This window comes from Equus przewalskii, chromosome 31 (assembly GCF_037783145.1).
Source record: "Equus przewalskii isolate Varuska chromosome 31, EquPr2, whole genome shotgun sequence".
NCBI classification, from domain to species: Eukaryota; Metazoa; Chordata; class Mammalia; order Perissodactyla; family Equidae; genus Equus; species Equus przewalskii.
The window spans coordinates 12,611,132-12,626,322 of NC_091861.1; the positions used below are offsets into that span (position 1 = coordinate 12,611,132).

Consider the following 15,191-nt stretch of genomic DNA (forward strand, 5'->3'; position numbering starts at 1 on the left):
CCAACACATTTTAGATCAATAGTTATGATTGTTACTAATGTTACTTAGGAAATTACCCGAAAGGTAATAGACCAGTTTCCTTAGTGAATTATAGAACTCAGAACCACATTCTGCCAGTATTCTGGAAGAGTCTTAAAGAAATTTGTTGTCATTTTGAACTATAGACCCGTTATAGAATATTTATTTCTGTTTGTTTCCCCCTCCTTTTTTATTTTTGATTTAATTCTTACCAATCATTTAATTCAAATACATTTTATCTTTAAATAATCAATAACATTAGATGAAACATTTAGAAAAACAGCTTGCATTGCTAGAATTTCCCTATTTTACATGCATTCAGCGTATTTTTTTAATGTTAAAATAATTTCAAACTTAACAAGGTACAAGAATAGAACAAAGAACACTTTTTCCTTTATATGACTGGAGAGCATACTGCAGGTAATGATGCTTCAACACCCCAGAATACTCCAGTGTACATCTCTCACAAGCAAGGAAACTCTACATGACTTCACAGGACCATCAAAATCAGGAAATACGCATTGATACAGTTTTTCCTTCTAGTGCATGGAACCATTCCTATTCCAACACTAGTTGTTCCAATGGTACCTCCATAGTGCAGGGACCAAAATCCAGGATCATGCTTCGTTTGTGCCTAGTTGTCATGTCTCCCCAGTTTCTTTCAATCTGGAATAGTTTTTTAGTCTTTTCTTGGCTTTCATAGCTTTGACCTCCCTGAAGATTACAGGCCCCTTCGTGAAGAATGTCCCTTGATCAGGTTGTTTTACATTTCCTCGTGGCTAGTTTCAGGCTACACATGTTTAGAAAAATTAGCACGGAAGTGATTTGTTGTTCTTCATTTCAGCCCATTAATTGGTGCATGAATTTAACTCCCCCCCTTACTGATGACGATAACCTTGATTACTTAAGATGGTATCTGTGAGCTTTCCCCACTACAAAGTTTTCCCTTTGTAATTAACAGGCATTTTGTGGGGAGATGCTGTGGGATCATGCAAACGTTCCACTCCTCATCAAAACTTACTCGCTGGTTTCAGCATCCATGGATGCTTCCTGCCCAACATGGTTGTTAGTAAGATGCTGCCAAATGGTGACCTTTCCGTTCTGCCATTCCTTCTGCATGCATTAGTCGGCATTTTTCTGTGAGAAGAGCTTCCTCTTTCCCATTGAAAAAAAATTCATAGCAAAATGAACTCAGTAGGTTATAGTCTGTTTTATTTATTTTCAATTTCTATTTTTAAAATTTAAAAACTTTATTTTTTAAAATTAGTTGTATTGACTTATGACTTGTATATATTAAAGTTCACCACTTCTAAGTGTACAGATTGGTTGACAAATATATACAGTGTGTGACCTACACCACAATAATGATATAGAATATTTTCATTGCTCCAGAAAGTTCCCTCATGCCATTTGCAACCTATCCCCTTTCCTCATCTCTGGCCTCTGATAGCCACTGATCTGCTTTCTGTCACTGTTGTTTTGCTTATTCTAAAATTTCATATACATTGAGTCATATCATATGTATTTTTTTGTACCTAGGGTAAAGCTTTGAGATTCATCTTTGTTGTTGCCTATAACAGTAGTTCATTCTTTTTATTTGGTGTATAGGTTTCTGTTGTATGGATACACTAAAATTTATATCATTTACTTTAGTGGTCGAATTGCCCCTATTTGCCAGTGGGAGCCCCTCCAAGCTAGTCTCTGTGTCTTTTTGGCATATCTCTTATCCTTCTTTGAGTACATTTTGCTTTCTCGCACAGTGAGATTTTCCAGGTTTATCTTGTGCTTTCCTTGCCACAGTGCTGTTTTCAGTGGAGCATATTTAAAAGCCAATATCTGGGCACTAGTTGTCCATTTTAGCCAAATAAGGGACAAAGAAATAATGAATCAACTTAGTAAACTGTATTCTGTGTTGAGAAGAAGATTATATTGTGTTTTAGAGTTCAAGTTCTGGCCTATCTTAGACCTGCATTCAAATCCTGACTGCCACATATTTAGTCAAGGACTTTGGGCTAATTATTTAATCCTTTGAAGCCTCGGTTTCCTCTTCTGTAAAATGGTGATAAAGGTGTCTACCTCTTAAAGTTATTACAAAGATTAGAAATTATAGGGACTGTACAGGATTTAGCACAGTGCCAACCACATAGTAATTGTTCAAATACTGTTAACAATAGCATTTATAAAAGCATTATTCTAATTTCTTTTTGTCTCCCGATGGAGGACAAGATTAATTTCAGTGTCCCTAATTGGAAGCTGAGTGTACTCAAAAGCAGCTGGACTGCGCCGGTGAATGGATTCTGATTTGTTATTTCTCCAAGACCAGATGACTATGCTTTCTGTTTACAGACTACTGAGAAAAAAATTTGCTCCATGCAGGGCTTAATATTGGTTTGTTGACTCATCCTATTGCTTTATGATTCAAGTTTTAAATACTAGGTTGTTTGTAAAGAGAAATAAATCTTTTCATCTCGATATTTTTAGGAGCATTATTGGCAGTAGAACATGTGAAAGACACTGTCAGCATTTCTGTTGAAGAAGGGAAAGAGAATATTCTTCGTGTGTCTGAGTAAGTGCTTTTACGTCTTTGTTTTCAGTGCTGAACAGCATTTTAAAAATATTCAGGATTAAATGTATGCTTGTTTTACTTCCTAATTGGTAGATCGTCCCTAGAAGAAAATATGCTTTTCCTCATTCTAAAAGAACCATATGTACCCAGAGACTTAAATTTGTCAGCAAGCTGTCTGATTTCACTTGTAATCTGTTTAAGAGAAACTGGAAATGTACAGAAAGACTTATATATAAGAGTTTTTAATTCCATTGTAATTTATTCTGGTGGAAAATTGGAAGTGCAGTCATGTGCTGCATAGTGATTTTTGAGTCAACGATGGACAGCTATTACAATGGTGGTCCCATAAGATTAATACCATATAGCCTAGGTGTGTGGTAGGCTATATCATCGAGGTTCTGTAAGTATTCTTTGTGATGTTTGCACAACGATGAAATTGGCTGACACGTTTCTCAGAATGTATCCCTGTCATTAAGCAACACATGACTGTATTTAGAATCAATACTAATAGGAAATAAGTAAAGTTGGTAAGTCCACAGCATGGAATATTAGACATTTCTGAAAGAGAGGCTTATGAATAATTTTTATGGATATGTTCATAATCTAATATTAATAGAAGAGCAAGACGTAAATGTAAAATTACATACCTGCATAGAAAAATATGTTTGAGAAGTATACAACAGTTTTAATAGTATTTGTTTCTGGGTCATGGAATTGTGGGTGATTTTTTTTTTGTTCTTTTTACTTCTCTGTGTTTTCAAATTTTTCTACAGTGAGCATATACTGTATGCTCTCGATTAAAGTGAATCAGCATCCAGGATATATAGAAGATTGAGTGCCCTTGGACTTAGCTGTTTCTTTTGGAACCCACTGAAAAGAATAAAAAGAACTGGAAAGGGAGACGTTATTCTCTTACATAATGAAAGTGAGGAATAGACACAACCTGGTTTCAGATTCTTTTAAGAATACTTTTCCAGATAGGGGAATCTGGACCAAACTGAAAGAGGGTTTCAAAGATATTCTCAAACAGGGTGCAGATTTTGAAATATGTTTAAAAGGTCCATAATAAACTTACAGAAAGGCTTGTGTTGGGGAAGGGGCAAGATATACAAAATACATGCAACAAACACGGCCTTCTCCCCATCTCCTCCCTCCTGTCTTTGTAGTTGTATCATAATTTTGCTTAGATCACCATTCAGTGCTTACATTATAATAACTTTGTAAGTTTTATACACTGCCAAACCACGCATTATGATTACTTTTCATGCATAACTTTTACTTTGCGTAGAATAAGTGTTTACTTTTTTCTCTTTCTTCTGAAGTCTTTCTGATTCCTGATCTTTTCTATGTGACTTCAAGAAGTACACAGGAATCTTCCTTTAGGATTCAGTATTCTGAAATTTCACAATAATATGCTTTAGTCTGGAACGATTTTTCCTCTCTTCTACTGGGCGTTTGGTTGCTCCTTTCAATGTGGAAACTTAGAAATAATTCTGTTTTTGGAAATTGAAAAATTTTTTCTTTGATGATTTTTTCCTCTCTAATTTTTGTTCTTTATGTGGATGTTGAGATTAGTCCTCTTACTTTCTTAAGTATCACCTTCATCTTCCATCTATTTTTTCATTTTTCTTTACTTTCTGGAGAGTTCTTTAACTTTATCACCTCATTTTTCTATTTAGTTTTTCATTTCTGCTCTTATTTCTTTAATATCTTAGAATTAAGTTTTTTGTATTTTCTGGATACTCCTTTTGCAGTATCCTGTTCTTGTTTTATGATTGCAGTAGTATATTGTTCCATTGTCAGAAAAATTTGCTTATTTACTTACTTTTTAAGCTTTCTTTTCTGTAGTTTGTCCAAGTTACATTTTTCTGTGTGTTTATTTTGGTTGCTATCTTTCAAGTTAAAGGCTTTCTTCAAATATTTGGTAACTCCTCATGGCATTGTCAGATTTTTGACTGGAAGACTAAGGGTATTTATGAGTTCCAAACTCAAGGGTGGGCTTGTCAGCTCTGAGCTTTGCTCTGGGATGATGCGATTGAGCTGTTCATTTGGGGGAACTTCTGGTTCTAGCACCTTTAGGTCTTTCCTTTTGGGCTGATGAGGTTGTCCAGAGAAGACTTTCAGTCTCCTGTTTGGAAGGTGAAGAAGAGCAGGTGTCTGAAGATTCTGGCAACTGAGGGTAGGGAAAAGGCTGAGGTTCGCAGCATCCAGTCTGCATGTATTTTATCCTCCCTGTTGTCTGTGTAGCCCAGGTCGCATCTGTGCCAGTTTCCCCCAGTCGAGAGACCCTCTGTTCCACTCTTTAGAGAATAAGGCTCCAGTTTTTGCTGGGATTGGGTAAGAGAAGTAGCCCAGCTGTGCAGAATAGGGTTTGAAGGTGTCTGTTTCCAACTTTTTTTTTTTTTTTTTTTCCTGACTGATTCTTGAATAGACTTTGAACCAGTCCTTCTTATTTTAGCCCCAATTCATTCTCACTTCCAAGGATGCCTAGTTCCATTGATTAGTAAGTTTTTGGAGAATTCTAAAATTAATTTGGATTGGTTTTCAGCTTCGTCTACTGTCCACTTAAGATTTAGTTTTTTTGGGCCTGTTAAATCCAACTGCTTTCTAGTTTGCGAAATTTTATTGCTTTTGTCTCCTTAGTCTCTTTTTCCTTATGGGTTTGTGTCGTCTTAAAAAATAATTTTTGCAAAACAATTTTGATGGAGTTTGATCTGTCATCTTTACCTGGAAGTTGATAAAATTAGCCTCTTTATGACAGTATGTCCTTGGCTTCTTTGCCTTGATTTATCTTAAATCATTGTTATTCTCAATATTCCGATTATATTTTCACCACTGAATAGACATGTAGAAACTAACAGTTACCAGGATGAAGCATCATAGAGATAGCATACTCTGAAGTGAATTGTTGAATTTAGCTGAACATTTCAGAATAAATTGTAGTTTGATAGAAATAAAGAACAAAGTAGACCTGTTTTTTTAATATAGTACAAAGTATATGTTAAATGTGATTTCTATTTTTATATTTCGTAAGTCTCATGACTTACTGATTTGCTAGAGCAACAGTAATATTTTATTTCATACTATATTCTAGAAATGTGGTCTTCACGGATGTAAATTCCATACTTCGCTACTTGGCTAGAGTTGCAGCGACAGCTGGGCTCTATGGCTCTAACCTGATGGAACATACTGAGGTAAGGAATGAACAGTTCCTGCGTTGTGTTTTGTTTTGTTTTGATTTATGCTTCTGTTCTTTTGAGAACCTCATCATTTTATTGTTGGCTTATGTACTATTATTCTATTTAAGGATATTAATGGAATGTTAGTTATAGATCAAGTTAAGGAATTCTTATCTTGTTTTTATTTTCAGAAAAAGTCTCTTAGCTCCTAAGTTTGAACTTTTAATCCCATACTAGCTGTCTTATTCGGTTATATTGGGTGCTGTCTTCCTCTTCCTAGATTCCTAGAATTTCATAACTGGATGGGACTGTATAGATAATGAATGCAACTTCCTTACTTTACAGATGATGAACAGGTTTAGAAAAATTAAAAGGTTTGCTGAAGGTCACACACAGAGTTCGGGTCCATTTTCCTTTCTGAGTATACCTTATTTAGTTAGTTAAAGCAGTAGATTAACTTTCCATACTAAATTCTGTAATTTGGGATAAGAAAGGCATGGGGTTCTAACTGAGGTCATTTTTTTGTTTGTTTAAAGCTAAACCCTGGGGTGCATTTCTTTTCTGTCTTTTGTGTTGACAGATTGATCACTGGTTGGAGTTTAGTGCTACAAAACTGTCTTCATGTGATTTGTTTGCTTCTGCAGTCAACGAGCTCAATCATTGCCTGTCTCTGAGAACATTCTTAGTTGGAAACTCTTTGAGCTTAGCAGATTTATGTGTTTGGGCCACCCTAAAAGGTATCAATAATTCTTCTTAAAGAATGTTCTGTCTTAATTATTTAATATTTTGCTGGATAAGAAGTACACATATTTCTATGTATATGAATGGGCATATCTGTATATCTACATCTATAGGCAGTCACTTATGACTTTCTTACAAAGAAATAACCATCCTGGCTATGTTATTCCTATCCGGTCACAAGATTTCCCTCTCATCTGCTGTCCCCGGGGGTCATCGCTCTCTCACTACCCCAGCACCCCTCTTGCCTTTGGAGCTGACCTCATTCCTGCTAAAGAAGCTTTCATCATAAAGAAGTCATTTATCTCAGCATCTCTTCCATCTCAGCCATTGCTTTACTCCAGGCATTGTCATCTCTGACTTGCTTGTTACTCAGTAGGTGTGTGAGTGGGTGTGGTGGTCTGGAGTTGTTCCTCTGGGAAGTCACTTTTTACCTCTTCTATGACTAGTCTGCAACAGGTAAGGATATGGGATTGATGAGAGGTACAAAGGGGACTGGAGTGTTGTTAGTTTATTTTCTTTAAAAAAAAAAAAAACTAAAGCAAATATGTCAAAATATTCTATCACTCTTTAAATCTGGGTTATGTGGGGTTTTTTTCCTATATTGTCTATACTCTTTTGTGGCTTAAACTTTTCTCCAAATTAAGTTAAATTGTAATAATAACCAACATAAAACGAAGGCCCTTTCTAATTACACCTTTTTATGTATAGGTTTGTTTATGACATTTTTGTCTATTTTGATTTTTGACTTAATATTTATGAAAGATAATTATCTTAAGAATTTAATGATGTTAAAGGGTTAAATATACTTTTCTTTAGTACCTACTTTTGATGTTATACCTGAAGAAATGAGCTACTTATACTTCTTTTTTTTTTTGAGGAAGATTAGCCCTGAGCTAACATCTGCCACCAATATTCCTCTTTTTTGCTGAGGGAGACTGGCCCTGAGCTAACCTCTGTGCTCATCTTCCTCTACTTTATACATAGGATGCCTCCGACAGCATTGCTTGACAAGTGATGTGTAGGTCTGCACCTGGGATACGAACTGGTGAACCCCAGGGTGCCAAAGCGGAATGTGCGAACTTAACCACTGCACCACTGGGCCAACCCCTACTTCTACTTTTTTCTTTTTGAGTAAGATTAGCCTTGAGCTAACATCTGCCACCAATCTTCCTCTTTTTTGCTGGGGAAGACTGGCCCTTAGCTAACATCCATGCCCATCTTCCTCTACTTTATATGTGGGACGCCTGCCACAGCATGGCTTGACAAGCGGTGCGTAGGTCCACACCCAGGATCCGAACCAGCAAAGCAGAATGTGTGAACCTAACTGCTGTACCACCAGGCCGGCCCCCCTACTTCTACTTCTTTTTTTTTTTTTTTTTTTAAAGATTTTATTTTTTCCTTTTTCTCCCCAAAGCCCCCCAGTAGATAGTTGTGTATTCTTCGTTGTGGGTTCCTCTAGTTGTGGCATGTGGGACGCTGCCTCAGCATGGTCTGACGAGCAGTGCCATGTCCGCGCCCAGGATTCGAACCGACAAAACACTGGGCCACCTGCAGCGGAGCACGCGAACTTAACCACTCGGCCACGGGGCCAGCCCCCCTACTTCTACTTCTTGATCTTGATTTTTGTTTTGTTCTCTAGTTGATCTGCTGAAAGCTTTTCTTTTGTCATGAAATGTACCATCAGCCTTATAGTGGGGGTGGCAGAGGTCAGGGCAGGATTAATATTCACTTCAGGGAATTGAACTGAAAAAATATTTTTAATTAACTTTTGTGAATTCTGTAAAATATATTAAATTATTAGAAAATATTTCAATGTATACCTAGATTTAAAAAATTTCACTATAGAAGTGCAACATTAAGCCATCTCATTTACTTAGATTAACCACGATTGAAACTTTGCTTTTGAAGTTGCAGATTTATTGAATGGTTTTAAAATTGTGTTTGCTAATAGGAAATGCTGCTTGGCAGGAACAGTTGAGCCAGAGCAAAGCTCCCGTTCATGTGAAGCGTTGGTTTGGCTTTCTTGAAGCCCAGCAGGCCTTCCAGTTAGTAGGTACCAAGTGGAATGTTTCAGCAGCCAAAGCTAAAGTGGTAAGCCTGTTTAATTTTTTTTAATGTTGACATCTCTGCCTGTCTTAGACCCTAGATCTGAAAAAAAGTTATTCCTATTCATAGTTTATTTTCTTTTCATGAATAGAAGATATTCTTGGAAGAATCTGCCATTGTTAAGTCTTGGTTTGACTTTGTTTTACTACATAAAGCCTTAATCTTTGTAATTATATATGTAAAAAATTATCATCACCCAGTGTGTGTCCCTTAGGAAATCCAAACTCTAAGTAACTAAAATCTTACTATTTCACTGCTCTAACAATGCTTTCTTCCTCCTGAATATCCTATTGTCTGTTTTGTGAACCATTGACCATTGAGTCCTGAGCTTCTGTAGAGCCTTTTTGTTGATTCTGTAGGAGGATGTGACATAGAGTACAGTAGAAAAGGTCCTCTTCCCCGGCCAGAGTTGCTCTGCTTTGTTCTGTTTTATATATTTGGCATGTGTAGTAAAAGTTGCACTGTGAAAGTTTTTTGATCCAGTAAAATTTGAAAACTAATACCTGCTTGTATAAAGACATCACAATCTACTAACTTGTTTTGGCTCAAAATGTTCACTCATCCTTCACCACTTTTCACATCTAGTTGGTCAGCAAGTTCTATCTATTATTACTTCTCATATCTATAAATTTGTTTTCTGTCTCCACTGATGTTAATTTTTATTGAGGCCTTGTTACCCCCTGCTTGATTTAATACCATGATCTCATCACTGAATTTCCTTTCTTTGATCTCTCTTTTTTCTAGTTCAGCCTCTGTACTGTCTGAATATCATTTTAGAAAATACGAATAAATGGTCCCATTATCTCTGAGAACTCTCCGTTGCCTAAAACATAAAAGCCAAGCTTATAAGGACCTTTATGTTTTGGACTTAATCAACTATTTCAACTTCCTTGCCTACCCACCTCATAGGCATCCCTACCTTTCCATGGACTTTGCACTGCTCTTCGCTGCCTTTGTGTCTTACCTGTGCTGTTATTCCTTTTCTTAGAAAGAATGCCCTTATAGCCTCTCCATCTGATGTATTTGCACTTATTTTTTAAGATCCACTTTGTTTCTTACCTCCTTTTAATCTTTTTTTGATGACCCTAGATGCTGTTTGTTAGCTTCAACTGACTGCTTTAAGAGCGCCCTATACATGCATACACAGATCTCTGTGACTGTCGTTTGGTGTTATTTACCTCCTTCACAAGATTTTGAGTCCCAAGTGCAGGGATGATGTTCTAGTCCTCGTTTTTCTCATAACCATGCCTGGTACCTAGTGTGTACTGAGTAAGTATTTGTTGAATGTATTCTTAAACATTTAACCAGATTAACTATTTTTGTTGTGTTGTTTTTCAGGCACCTGAGAAAAAGCAAGATATTGGGAAATTTGTTGAGCTTCCGGGTGCTGAGATGGGAAAGGTTACTGTCAGATTTCCTCCAGAGGCTAGTGGGTAAGAAAATATAGCTTATAATTACAATCGAATGTATTTACTGGAAAAGCTTTAAGACAGTTACTAAATACTTTCAATATTAATATGTTCATAATATAGAAGAAAATAAGTAGGATTTTAATTGTAGGAGTTAAAATTCTAAACATCGTAATAGTTTCTTAATTATTGACCATGTTAATTTATTGACTTTGTAGGTTTAGTTTATTAAAGAATACGAGAGACATTTTTATTTTACCTCAGACAGAATTTTAATTATAAATAGAAAAATATCCGTGACTGGAAAGATTTGTTTTATTTATGTTTTGAGGTATTTAGGCTTTCATTTATAAGGATTTGCATTTATACCCTGGGCAGTCCTTTCATTTAGTAGTAGAAGTTATGGTAGAATTGTTATTGTTATTATTTTCTTTTGCTGATGAAGATTCACCCTGAGCTAATCTCTGTGCCAGTCTTCCTCTATTTTGTATGTGGGTTGCTACAACAGCGTGGCCGCTGATGAGTGGTGTAGGTTGGTGCCTGGGAACTGAACCCGGGCTGCCAAAGCAGAGCGCAGCGAACTTAACCACTAGGCCACAGGGCCGGTCCCTAGAATTAAGTTGTTATTTTCTTCCCAAATAAAGGAAGGGAGTCCTGAAATGCCCATTCCTATTCAGTTCTTTCCATTATTACCAGGTTTCCCAACGCCTTTCACTCTTGGCGACCATGGAAAATAGTATTTGAATAGCTCATTAGGGGAAAAGACTGTTCTGGCTGGAGGCCACCAGCATGTAGCTGCCTCAGGCCTTGCCCAGTGTTCCCCAGGGCTGATGGGAGTCTGCCTTTGCACACACATCAGCCTCTTTGAAGCATCCGGGACATGCTTTGTCATAGAGCCCTTCTAGTGATATTAATATAATAAAATGCCTTTTTTTAAAGCAGTTAGCCTCACTTAGTAACTTAACCATTAGGAAAGTATTGTATCATATTTTGTAAATGAGATGATTATTTTTTTCCAGTTTGTTTAATTTCAGATTTTGTATTCTGTAGCCAGATTCTTACTCATCTGTGGTAAACGGAATGTGTAGGCAATAGAAAATGGCAGATAAGGAAGCAATTTCATTTTAGCTGTATATTCATAGTTCTTCACAAACTATTTCATAAGCACCATTAACAGCAGAATCAGTTTTAGAATTCCACATCTTCTCTCTGCTTTTCTAAGTTTGCTGGTTTAGGTGGTGAAGTAAAGGACAGGTAGAAAGAGATGAAAGAGAAGTAATGATTCTGGAAAATCCACGGACTACCTCATTAAATGATTGGTAGTCAATTGAGTGAAAGCAGTCTCACAAAAATATAGAAAGATTCAAGAAGGACAAATGTTCAAATAGCATCGCTATAAATAGCCACTGCTAAAAAAAGTGGCTTTTACCAAACTATTAGAATCACTACCCAATGGGACAACTATGACCTCTCATACCAAGTACACAGGAGCAGCATATCTGGTGGTAGGGACCCAAGATGTCTGTGGGAATTAAACCATAAACAGCAGTGGCTGTTTATAGCGATGCTGTTTGAACATTTGTCCTTTTTGAATCTTTCTGTGTTTTTTGTCAACACTTCTTGGACTAGTGAGCTTCTCGTGTTTATTATTTACTGCATAAAATATGTTTATCTGTTCTAAATTATGTCAATTTCAAAGACCATGCTCTTGGCTGAATAGTTTGGAGATTTGGAATATAAATCAATGTTCAGGTTATTAAAATATTCATAATTTTGATCATATCCCCTTTTACTGCTAAAGAATTCTTAATTATTTGTTAAATAGTTTTTTTCCTTTTCTCTGTCTTGCGTGAAAGACCAGAAGGCTTGACTTTTGCATTTTATTCTTGTTCTTAACTAACATGTATATGGTACCTGTTACGTGCAGGTACCACCAAGCGCTTTACATCTAGTAACTTATTTAATTCTAACAGCCCTGTGAGGAAGGCACTGTTATTATCTCCATTTTACAAATGTTTTTGAAACTGATTCATATAACGTTTTAGCAACTTGCCAAACTCAAACCTACGCTGTCTGGCTCTAGATATGACTAAAAATTACATTGCCTTTGTCTGTTGTATGTGGCAGAAGCCCAATTCAGCATCAGTACTAACGCAGCATGAATCTTATTTTCTTTAGCTATTTTGATACAGATTGTCTCTTGAGCTGATTAATTACCTAGTGAACATTTTATAGTCCTCTTAGTTTCTTGAGGTTTAGAACTGCACACATTATTGCAGATTTAGAAATATCTTTAAGAATAAGATAATGGTTTGATTTCATGACTCCTCTTAAATTAATTACTGTACATAAAGCCCATTGACTGTCAAATAGTAGGTAGTCAGTGACTGTTAATCTTTTCTTTTTTCTCTTCTTAACAATATGTATATTATGTTGTTGGGGGTAACACTTTAAGGGAAAACTGCACACAGTGTTTGTTTCTTTCTTGGAACTCACAGTCCTTTATTTTATTTTAAATAAAATTTTATTTTAGAATAGTTTTATATTTACAGGAATGTTGCAAAAGTAGTAAAAAAAAAAAAAAAAGTTCCCATATCCCCTGTACCCAGTTTTCCCTAATGTGTTAGCATCTAACATTACTATGGTACCTTTGTCACAGTTAATGATCCAATGTTGATATATTATATTAGCTAAACTCCATACCTTTTTGATTTCATTAGTTTTTCCCTGATATGCTTTTTCTGTTCTAAGATTTCATCTGGGATACCACTTACAGCCCTTTATTTTATGCAGAAAGTTTTGTATAACTGTAAATGCATTGTATTGTACTTGTCTGCATTAACCTGTGCATATAAACTCTTTAAAATTGAATCATTAATCTAGAATGCTCCATGAGTTTCTTAAAAATGGATTTATTTGAAAAATGGTCTAAAGACATAAGGGGTTGTGCTTTTCCTTCCTCTGTTGATATTAACCAAGATTACAGGTGTGCGTGAAACCAGGTGACTGTAGAACAGTGCAACTGCAGCTACTGTTATCAGTGGGAGCTGCTAACAGTGAGAGCTGATTATTTAAACTTTCTTTCCCTGTGCCTTGTTTGCTGCTGAATTAAGTGTATTTCCAACAACAGTGGTATAGGATGTTACTTTTTACCCACTTCAGTGATAGAGGAGGATGTTGATATGTAATGTCATCAACAGTACCTCTGATTTATTTTATTCCTTGTAACTGTCAACTGCCCGTAGGAACAGAATAGTGTTTCTATAGATTGTGATTCATGGGGTGCTGGTACTGGATGAGATCTTCAAGATCATTTAGGCAAAATCCCTTTATTTTGGCATCTGAGAAAACTGAAGCTTAGAGAAGTAAAGTGGCTTTTCTGTGGCTCCTTATCCTCATGTGTTGTTTCATTTAGTTATCACAGTGACAGTGGCAGTCTCAGAGGTGCTTCTCTCTAATGGGCATTAGGTGGGTGCCCAGTCCTCACTAGCATCGGGTCTTATTAAAGACACTGCCTTATAGCATTGGAAACAGTTATGGAAGCAGTTTTCCTCTAACTAAGTGACCATTTATTCTTCTGTAACAAAAAGAAAAAGAAGATTCTCCTTAATGTTGTAATATTTGTAAATAACTTGTACGTTTGTGAGATTTTATATATGGAATTGTTTTTTATTATTTTATAAATGTTGTAGTCTTTTTTCCTTCCTGTCAGGGTCAAATTTTCTATCACAGTACTTCTTGCTAGAAAATGAAATATGACTGGAGTACCAACTAGAAGGATTTTTGTTTAGTTCTCATCTCCTCAAGAAGGTTAAGTTTAAGTATTTAGTTAAAACATGTTAATGAGTTTCTTTGTGAAATGTTTTTGTTTTAGTTACTTACACATTGGGCATGCAAAAGCTGCTCTTCTGAACCAGCACTACCAGGTTAACTTTAAAGGGAAACTGATCATGAGATTTGATGACACAAATCCTGAAAAAGAAAAGGAAGATTTTGAGAAGGTAATTAAAGGTGTAGTGATGACCTTTTTTCAGAAAAATTAATTAAAATTAGAGGGTGACCTGATACCTTCACGGTATGAAAGTAAATTAAGTTTGTTCTCATAGCTGCTTTTTTTCCTCATCTGTGTATTCTGTGTCTGAGACCTAAGCCCAGAAATATTGAGCTCCCATACGAAAAATCTTCAGTTTATTTTTTTCTTCCTCAATTGTTGTAGAATATACCTAAGTGCTATATTTTCCTACTACCAATTTCTTAAATGAATTGGTCACTAGAGGCAGGTTTTCTTTTGTCATATGATCTTAAGTTTATGAATGAAACAAACATTAAGTAGGTATTGGAAAACGTGAAGGTTTCCTAGCCTCTTATATCATCTTTATTCAGAGGCACTGAAATTTGTTCAAAGAGAGGGCAAGTAGTTTCCTAGCCTCTTATATCGTCTTTATTCAGAGGCACTGCAATTTGTTCAAAGAGAGGGCAAGTAGTTGTCAGTATGACCAGTAATAACCAGCTTTTCCAGAGTAAATGGGAAGCTCCATCATGAGATCAGCTTTTTCAGCTGAAAATTTGGAGGCTAGTATAATGACTATCTCTGTGTTTTTTTGTTTTTTTTCTGGATCTAATATATAACTTCCACAACCATTTTTCAGGCTATATAAGACTGATGGTGTATTGTTACATTTGCCCAAATACAGTTTCAAGGATTGAAAATACACAAGAAAATGCAAAAGATAAACTGATGGTTATTTTGGATTCTTATTGCAGGTTATCTTGGAAGATGTTGCAATGCTTCATATCAAACCAGATCAATTTACTTATACTTCGGATCATTTTGAAACTATAATGAAATATGCAGAGAAACTAATTCAGGAGGGGAAGGCTTATGTGGATGATACTCCTGCTGAGCAGATGAAAGCAGAACGTGAGCAGAGGATTGAATCCAAACATAGAAAAAACTGTAAGGCATATTTGGCGTTTGTATATTTTAAATGATATTCTTCTTGTATTCTCCTGCTTTCGTAGAACATGATTTCTTGTTTGTGAAAGATGCTGGTTTGAAACACATATGGAAATGTGATTCATAGGTTAATTCATCTCAGAAATCCTTTTTCTTACTCTCATCTTTACATTGTTATTACTTTGTTAGCATCACAACTTCATGTGAAGTGTGTG

General features: G+C 35.9%; 1 protein-coding gene across 4 annotated transcripts in view; it reads left to right on the top strand.

The window, feature by feature from the left end:
• Window positions 1-15,191, top strand: part of EPRS1 (glutamyl-prolyl-tRNA synthetase 1) — a 71,822-nt gene that overhangs the window by 1,734 nt on the left and 54,897 nt on the right. For all 4 annotated transcript variants that reach the window (XM_070602049.1, XM_070602048.1, XM_070602050.1 and 1 more), the window contains exons 2-8: window positions 2,500-2,584; window positions 5,679-5,778; window positions 6,344-6,500; window positions 8,456-8,595; window positions 9,949-10,043; window positions 13,894-14,020; window positions 14,784-14,976. In XM_070602049.1, the coding sequence (XP_070458150.1) occupies window positions 2,500-2,584; window positions 5,679-5,778; window positions 6,344-6,500; window positions 8,456-8,595; window positions 9,949-10,043; window positions 13,894-14,020; window positions 14,784-14,976 (897 nt within the window). The remainder of the gene's footprint in view (window positions 1-2,499; window positions 2,585-5,678; window positions 5,779-6,343; window positions 6,501-8,455; window positions 8,596-9,948; window positions 10,044-13,893; window positions 14,021-14,783; window positions 14,977-15,191) is intronic.